The sequence below is a fragment of the Microtus oregoni genome, unplaced genomic scaffold (genome assembly GCF_018167655.1).
Source record: "Microtus oregoni isolate MIOR12 unplaced genomic scaffold, Mior012 000073F_ref0000255, whole genome shotgun sequence".
NCBI classification, from domain to species: Eukaryota; Metazoa; Chordata; class Mammalia; order Rodentia; family Cricetidae; genus Microtus; species Microtus oregoni.
The window spans coordinates 3,284,469-3,293,604 of record NW_024543986.1 but is presented as its reverse complement, the minus strand read 5'-3'; the positions used below and the strand labels follow the sequence as shown (position 1 = coordinate 3,293,604).

Below are 9,136 nucleotides of genomic sequence, written 5' to 3'. Positions count from 1 at the left end.
AAACACACAAAAAAGAAAGTAAGGTTCTGGAGTCGGTTTTTTGTGACGTGTGTCAGTTCCCATCGCGGACAGTGCGGTAGCACCGCCCACAGCCTTCAGGCACAAGGCTCTCCATGGACAGGTTGCCGAAGCGGCTCAACCTACCACAGGGCCACTAACTCGCGGAAACTTGCAAATCCGGAGGCGGGACCCGGCTCTTTGCAGACCTCGTGGGCAACTGCACGCATGCTCACGCCTCATTACCGTGGGACCAATTACAAGGCGGCGCTGAGCATTACGCCTGCGCAGTAGGTCTCCAGCCTCAGTGCCTTTTCCCTCCTGCTCTAGCGGGCCGGTTTCTCTATCCAATGTCCACTCGGGGCTGGGAGGAGGAGACTGCGTAGTGTGCGTGTGACGGGAGGGGGAAGCGAGTCCGGCCCGTGGTATTTGACCCATTCGACGGTGTGTGAGAAGAAAAGGAAGGAGCAGGAGCGGGAGGTTCCGAGTAGCGGTTGCCGAAATGTTCCGGTGTGGAGGCTTGGCGGGTGCTTTCAAGCAGAAACTCGTGCCCTTGGTGCGGACGGTGTGCGTCCAGAGGCCAAGACAGAAGAACCGGCTTCCAGGTGAGTAACTGACCCGTCCCGGACCACCCCTTCCCCTACTTCAAAGTCCAAAGGCCTTAGTGCTACAGGCTTTCCGTCCCTTGCAGAGCTCCCCCGTTCTTCCAAAAAACAAAAAACTTCCCATCATAAGAATTCCAAATTGGCGGGATACGAAGCCAGAGTTTGCAAGCTGAGGAATCAGCACTTTTGTGCCGACCTGACCTTCAAGAGATTTGAACACCAGAAGTCGGTGTGGGGCCTTCTCCTGGGACTATTTCTAACTTGCGAATAACAGTATGCTTGGCCACAGCATTTTGCCCATCGCTGCCACCTTGCCCTTTTAAAGCATTGAGGTCAAACGGACGTTGCCATGTATTGGTTGTTACAGCCCTATGCCCAAGTTTCTCCTGTAAATCAGATTATTCTTTCTGCCTTCCAAAACTCCTCATGAGAGCTGTAGATTTGAATGCCCCACGATGTGTAAACGGCGCAGCGCCAGTAAGGACTCAGTTGTACACCAGACATGGAGAGAATTAGCTCAGAATTGATTTGAGAAGCCCACACACTGCAATTCCTGATGGTCTTGCATGCTTCAATGAAAATTATTAGAACACACTGCATTGTTCTCAGGGAAGTTGTCTCATTAAACTCTAGAGCTGGAAGGGATTTTGTGTAAACATCAACCCACTCAGTTTATGGATAATAAATTGAGAAACAGAGAAAAGAAATTACTTGCAAACGGTCACATAATTAATAGGTAGAGCTAAAGCTACTCTGCCGGTCTCTAGGCCCCTAATCTATTGCTCCACCCCTACCCTGCTTCCTAAATTTGACATGAAACAGTTAAGCATGAATTAGGTTCTCTTTTCAGAAATTAGCCTATTGTGCATCCAATATCCATGGGTTTATCTGAGCATGGTTTGAATCAGTTTATTTTCTTTTTTTTTTCCTTTCTTTTTTTCCGAAACAGGGTTTCTCTGTAGCTTTTGGAACCTGTCCTGGAACTAGCTCTTGTAGACCAGGCTGGCCTTGAACTCACAGAGATCTGCCTGCCTCTGCCTCTCGTGCACCACCACCCGGCTGAGTCAGCTTATTTTCAACCTATACAGATTTGTGGGAATGAATGACTTTTTACAAAGTACATTTTAGCCGTGCGGTGGTGGCGGTGGCGGTGCATGTCTTTAACCCCAACACTCGGGAGGCAGAGGCAGGCGGATCTCTGTGAGTTCAAGGCCAGCCTGGTCTGCAAGAGCTAGTTCCAAGACAGGCTCCAATGCTATAGAAAAGCCCTGTCTTGAAAAACCAAAAAAACAAGCAAACAAAAAAGTGCATTTTAAAAATGAATTATTTTTTTTAAATCATCATCCTGGGGTAATTACATTTATAATATCAAATGTTATCCTTGAGGTTTTTGTGACGTGCAGGTGCCTTCTGGGCCTTTTAAAAAGGAGTGGAAAATACCTTTTGATTGTTAAGATCTTTGCAAATTCTTGGAATGAGTCAAAGTGTTTCTTAATAGGTGTTATCTTCTGGGTGTGGTGGACGTGACCTTAATCTCAGCATTCTAGAGGCTGAGACAGGCGAAACTCTAAATTCAAGGCCTTCTTGGTCCAGGCAGAAAGTTCTAGGCCAGCCAGGGCTACTCAGTTGAGACCCTGTCTCAAAAAAAGGTGTTAGCTAGCTGATTTATGTCCTAGGAAGTACTTCTTAGAATTTAAGAATTTGTTTTAGCAAAAATAAACAGACAAAGAAATAAAGAACAACAACAAAAACCCTCTGGCTTACCTAAAAACCCAGTGAATATAATCTGTATGAGTTCTGTGTGCATGGAAATAGTGGTGTGTTATATGTAAATTGTGAAAAAAATCATACAAATGCAGATAACCTGCCTTTCTAATTCTGTGTTTTTATTTTACTCAATACATAGCTTTTACCAGAATTCTGGCTTTAACCAGAAGTTCTCATCAATTAAGCATTCATTTGATTACAGTATTAGAGCTGTTGAAAAAATACAGACTTACATGTTTCTTTCCCACTGCATGACTTTGCTTGAAGGCAGTCTCCTGTAAAAATACTATGACTTCCTGACATACCCATCCATCTTTTTAAAAAAACTTACTTATTTATTATGTATACAACATTCTCCCTCCATGTATGCCCACACAGCAGAGGAGGGCACCAGATCTCATGGTTGTGAGCCACCATGTGGTTGCTGGGAATTGAACTCGACCTCTGGAAGAGCAGCCAGTGCTCTTAACTACTGAACCATCTCTCCAGCGCCCTCCCCCATCCATCTTTTGCACACACTTTTTTGTCCTTTGGCCATGAATCAGAGTATGACATCACCTGCTTTAAAAATGAGAAGGGGTAGGTTACAATTTCAAAAAGAATTTATGATACTTTCATTGTAAAAATATTTTGTGGCTCAATTGCCTTTAATCTGATTTCCTTTTCACATGGCATCATCTGCCATATGCTTTCACAGAGGTGGGCAAGAGTCAAGATTTATATACCACTCCCCCTTTCTTCATCCCTCCCCCACCAATACTTTGCAGGTTGTTAGAAAACTTAATTCTTTTTGGCTTTTTTGTTGGCTTAGTTAACCTTGAGCCTGCCTTGAAACTAAGCATCTTCACCTCTCACCATTGTTAGATTCGTTTCCATTATACTCTGCTTTTTTGCTCTTGAAACCTTAGTACCTGCTATTCTGCTTTATGTGGATTTTCTGCCTCTTTCCAGAAATGATTAAGGTAACTAAGCCATAACTCTGTGTCTGCATACATTACTGAGAAGGGGTTGATAATAGATATTTTGTGTTCTGTAATATTTTTTCCACCGCCGGACGGTGGTGGCGCACGCCTTTAATCCCAGCACTCGGGAGGCAGTGACAGGCGGATCTCTGTGAGTTCGAGACCAGCCTGGCTACAAAGGGAGTTCCAGGACAGGCTCCAAAGCTACAGAGAAACCCTGTCTCGAAAAACAAAAAAAAAAATATTTTTTCCACCAAGCATTATGCTGCCAATTTTGTCAAACTGATCACTACTCCCTGACCTAAGGTCCAAGTATTTGACTTTTCTTCTTTATTTGGAATCATAACATCTTTTTTTGAGACAGGATCTATTATGCAGCCCAGGTTGTCGTAGAACTCATGTAGACCAGGCTGGCCTCATAGAGGTCTGCCTGCATGGATCTGCCTCCTGAGTGCTGGGATTGAAAGGTGTTCAACACGAGGGGCTTAAGAAATGGCTCAGTGGTTAAGAGCACTAACTACTCTTCCAGAGGACCCAGGTTCAGTTCCTAGCACCCACATGGCAGCTCACAACTGTAACTCCAGGGGACCCAGAAACCATGGCAAAACACTAATGCACATAAAATAATTTTTTTTAAAAGAAAGAAATGTGCCAAGTGGTGGTGCATGCTTTTAATTCCAGCACTCGGGAGGTGGAGGCAGGGGGATCTCTGTGAGTTTGATGCCAGCCTGGTCTACAAGAGCTAGTTCCAGGATAGGCTCCAAAGCTATAGAGAAACGAAGGAAGGAAGGAAGGAAAGAAAAATAAGAAATAAGAAGCGATGATACATTCCATTTAATACTTTTCTGCTGTGGCTGCTGTAGTGAGGGATGTATCTGTGACTGCAATAGTGGTGTGATAGAAGCAGATGAAATCTGGGCCCACGGGCTGGAGAGATGGCTCAGAGGTTAAGAGCATTGCCTGCTCTTCCAAAGGTCCTGAGTTCAATTCCCAGCAACCACATGGTGGCTCACAACCATCTGTAATGAGGTCTGGTGCCCTCTTCTGGCCTGCAGACATACACACAGACAGAATATTGTATACATAATAAATAAATATTTTAAAAAAAGAAATCTGGGCCTTCAGTAAGAGCTGGGGTTATGCTGGGGCTGTGCCTCAACACCAGATGTTGTCTGTGGCACCATCGGCTGAGAATAACAGTACTAGGAGTCTTCAGTAAAGATTGCGGGGAACTGATTCTAAAGCAAACCAGAATAGGAAAAAAATTAAAAAGCTGGGCAGTGGTGGCCTTTAATCTCAGCACCTGGGAGGCACTCCCTGAGTTCAAGGCCAGCCTGCCTGGTCTACAGAGCTAGTTACATTATAGCTAGGGCTGTTGTTACACAGAGAAACCCTGTCTCAAAAAAAGGGGTGTTTATTCTAGATTGAATCTTTTCATCTTTAAAGAAGGAACTGAGGGGCTGGAAAGATGGCTCAGTGGTTAAGAGCACTGGCTGCTCTTCCAGAGATCTTGAATTCAATTCCCAGCAACCACATGGTGGCTCACAACCATCTGTAATGAGATGAGATCTGGCGCCCTCTTCTGGCGCGCTGACATACATAATGTTGTATACATAATAAATAAATAAATCTCTAAAAAAATAAAGAAGAAACTGAACATTTGGCTGGAGAGATAGTTTAGAGGTTAAGAGCACTGACTGTTCTTCAAGAGGTTCTGAGTTCAATTCCCAGCAACCACATGGTGGCCCACAACCATCTACAGTGAGATCTGGTGCCCTCTTCTGGCTTGCAGACATACATGCATGCAGAATACTATATACATAATAAATAAATCAAAAAAAAAAAGAAGGAATTCTACTCCTTATGACCTAGACTCCTAGATTGTGGACACTGCTAAATGACACACTGGTTTTTGATGTTTTGAGACAGGATCTTGGTATGTATTTCAGTTGTACACCCTCTCCCCAACTCACTATGTGGCTAAATCCTGATCTCATGGTCCTTCTGTCTTAGCCTTTAGAGTGCTTGATGGCATCTTTTAAAAACCTAAATGATTCTTCTCTACTCATCCTACCTAATCAAGGGTTTTCAGAAGAAAATCTTTGGCGGATAGATTTTTCTATAATCAGTTAATAAGTTAGATTTCTTTTTTTTTAATGGTTGCTGGGAATTGAACTCATGACCTCTGGAAGAGTAGTCAGTGTTCTTAACCTGTGAGCTATCTCCCCAGCCCCCAATAAGTTAGATTTTTTTCTTTGTTTTTCAAGACAGGGTCTCTCTGTAGCTTTGGAGCCTGTCCTGGAATTAGCCCTTGTAAGATTTTTTTTCTTTGTTTTTCAAGACAGGGTCTCTCTGTAGCTTTGGAGCCTGTCCTGGAACTAGCTCTGTAGACCAGGCTGGCCTCAAACTCACAGAGATCCGCCTGCCTCTGCCTCCCAAGTGCTGGGATTAAAGGTGTGCACCACCACCGCCTGGCTAAGTTAGATTTTTTATAAAAAGATGCTTTGATGGAATTGCTGCCATGTGTTAACATTCTTCTAAGTCATATTTCCTAAAGTTGCCTGGTTATATGATTTGAATAAAGGATAAACCCAAATCTTCTCCAGGATCTGCAAAAGAAACACTGAGATTGAGAATAAAATTCTCTTGGATAGAGTCCTGGAATCTAAATTTTAGCAAACTCTTAGAATTCATATGACCAGGTAAATTTGGGAAATACTGTTTTAGATAAATAGCGACTCTTGTTTTTCTCTTTCACTGGCTTAAGGATTAAAAAAAAAACACTCAGCAACCTTGGTTCTCTTGTGATTTGCATCAAGCATATTTTCTCATAACCAAAGGACTGGGAGTTTATCCTATCTGTTCCTGTGTCCTAAGCATCCTGTACAGTTTCTGAGACACTAAGTTCCCAGTGAATGGTTTCTTTTTTCTGTTATCTAAAGTGTTCTTTTTCTTCTGTGCCATTTGTAAGAATGGTTCATGCAGTACTATAGTTATCATTCTTATTCTAAAATTCCAGCAAGGGTTGATAATTTTTTTAAAGGCTGATAAAATTAAATAGTTGTTGCATTATTTATAAAAAGGCATCTAACAACAGTGGGCATATTAAATAGGCTGTGTTTTATCCATGTTGGAAAAATTAGTTTGATGTTTAGGAATCAAGTTCTTTTTGTTTGTTTGTTTTGGTTTTGGTTTTTCGAGACAAGGTTTCTCTGTAGCTTTTGTGCCTGTCCTAGAACTAGCTCTTGTAGACCAGGCTGGCCTCGAACTCACAGAGATCCACCTGCCTCTGCCTCCTAGTGCTGGGATTAAAGGCATACGCCACCACCGCCCGGTTTGGGAATCAAGTTTGTTTTTTTTTTTTTTTTTTTGGTTTTTCGAGACAGGGTTTCTCTGTGGCTTTGGAGCCTGTCCTGGCACTAGCACTTGTAGACCAGGCTGGTCTCGAACTCACAGAGATCCGCCTGCCTCTGCCTCCCGAGTGCTGGGATTAAAGGCGTGCGCCACCACCGCCCGGCGGGAATCAAGTTTTAAGAGCATATAGACTTCTTAATCATTTGGGATTCCTAAGCCCCTCAGCATATGAATGTGTTTCTGGAAAGGTCTGGGAATATGGATAATAGGAAAATTTGAGGCCTCCAAAAATGAGCTTACTGGTTAAAGTATTACTCTACTGATAGTCTGTGGTACTTAAAGTTGCCATTTTTATTAAGCAACTTGAAATTAATGGATCTGGGTCAGAAACCTTCTCAAAGAAAAAAGAAACCGTTCACTGGGAACTTAGTGTTTCAGAAACTGTACAGGATGCTTTAGGACACAGGAACAGATAGGATAAACTCCCAGTCTTTTGGTTTAGGAGGGGGAAGTAACTGCTGCTATTCTGCATATGAGAAAATATGCTTGATGCAAATCACAAGAGAACCAAGGTTGCTGAGTTTCTTTAGTCAATGCCAAAGACATGCTTCATTCCTGTAATCCCAGCAGGAGAATTGCCAAGATTTTGAGTGAATTCTAACCCTGCTTAGTCTACAGTGTGAGATCATGTCTCAAAGAAACAAAACAAATAGAAATAAATGTCCATTCAAAGTATTGGGGAGGTTGAGGTATGGGGTCATGAGTTCAAAGCAAGTCAGAGCTACATATCAAATTCTCATCTGAAAAAGAAAACATCAAAAGTTTGGTCAATATCGATCAAATTAGAAAGACAACACTCTGGAGGCAGAGATGGAAGATTTCTGTGAGTTCGGGATCAGCCTGGTCTACTTAGCAGGTTCTGAGCCAGCCACAGCTACACAGTTATGCCCTCTTAAAAAAATTATTTATACCTACTGTATATCAGGTACTGTTACACAAGCACAAATTGGGTTATTGGGAATTGCATTCTAAGTATAAGTACAAAATCTTTTTTTTTTCTTTTTTCTTTTTTTTGGTTTTTTCGAGACAGGGTTTCTCTGTGGCTTTGGAGCCTGTCCTGGAACTAGCTCTGTAGACCAGGCTGGTCTCGAACTCACAGAGATCCGCCTGCCTCTGCCTCCCGAGTGCTGGGATTAAAGGCGTGCGCCACCACCGCCCGGCCTAAGTACAAAATCTTGACCTGTGCTGCAGAACATCTAAAACAAGTAACTGCTACAGTAATGGGAAGTCAGGAGTAAGTCACCTTCTTGTAAAACAAGTGAAGAAGGTGGTGGATGCTTCCGTTGGGGCTCTGAAATTTTGTGACTATGAAGATAAAGGCATGAAAATAGTTTCATAGCTTAAAATGGAGGGCAATCAATCCTAGTGGTTTTGGGGACCGAGTCTGCAGAATCACCAGCTTGGCGCTAGCTAGCCTAGGCAGCATAGCAAGACCCTTCCTCAGAAAAAGAAGAAAAAAGAGCTAAACTTGGGTTTTTTTATTTTAATGTATATTTTCATTTTTCAAGACGGTTTCTCTGTGTATCCCTGGCTTTCCTGAAACTCTCTTTGTAGGCCAGGCTGGCCTTGAACTCATAGAAAACTGCCTGCCCCTGCCTGCCTCTGCCTCCCAGGTGCTGGGATTAAAAGCAAGCACTACCACTGTCCACCTTATTTAGTAATTTATTGTCTAAAAATTAAATCATTTTATTTCATGACAGCAAAGAGTTCTAAACCAGGGAAGATACCATGAAGAATAAAGCAAAAATGATTTTCTTCGCTGGAGAGTATAGATTTAAAGTCTCTTAGCTATATTTCAGAAATTGAAATAGGATGATCACATTTGTGTAACCAACTTCCCAGTGTGAAATTTGACCTGTGTTGGAAAGATGCTACTCAAATATTTTTTAGGTTTATTTATCTACTTATTTATTTATTTATTTATTTTTGAGGAGGGTCGGGTTCCAAACAGGGTTTCTCTGGCTGTTCTGGAACTCCCTTTGTAGGCCAGGTTGTCCTCAAACTCACAGAGACCCTCTTGCCTCTGAGTGCTGGGATTAAAGGCCTGTGCCACCATCTCCTGTCAATAGATTTATTTATTTTAATTTTATGAGTGTTTTGTCTGAATGTATATATGTGCACCACATGCATGCCTGTTGTTCATGGAGGTCAGAAGAGAATGTCTGAACTGGAGTTACAGATGGTTGGAAGCCACTGTGTGGGAGTTGAAAATAAAACACAGGTTCTCTGAAAAAGCAGCAAGTATTCTTTTTTTTTTCATTTTTTATTGATATTTATTGAGCTCTACATTTTTCTCTGCTCCCCTCCCTGTCTCTCCCCTCCCCCTCTAAATCCTCCCCCAAGGTCCCCATGCTCCCAATTTACTCAGGAGATCTTGTCTTTTTCTACTTT

At 42.5% G+C, this 9,136-nt stretch overlaps 1 protein-coding gene across 2 annotated transcripts in view; it reads left to right on the top strand.

Moving 5' to 3' along the window:
* Positions 1-416: 416 nt before the first annotated feature.
* The window catches only part of LOC121441130 (apoptosis-inducing factor 1, mitochondrial-like), a 47,343-nt gene continuing 38,623 nt past the window's right edge, over positions 417-9,136 (top strand). For both annotated transcript variants that reach the window (XM_041642263.1, XM_041642262.1), the window contains exon 1: positions 417-602. In XM_041642263.1, the coding sequence (XP_041498197.1) occupies positions 500-602 (103 nt within the window). In that variant the 5' untranslated portion in view covers positions 417-499. The remainder of the gene's footprint in view (positions 603-9,136) is intronic.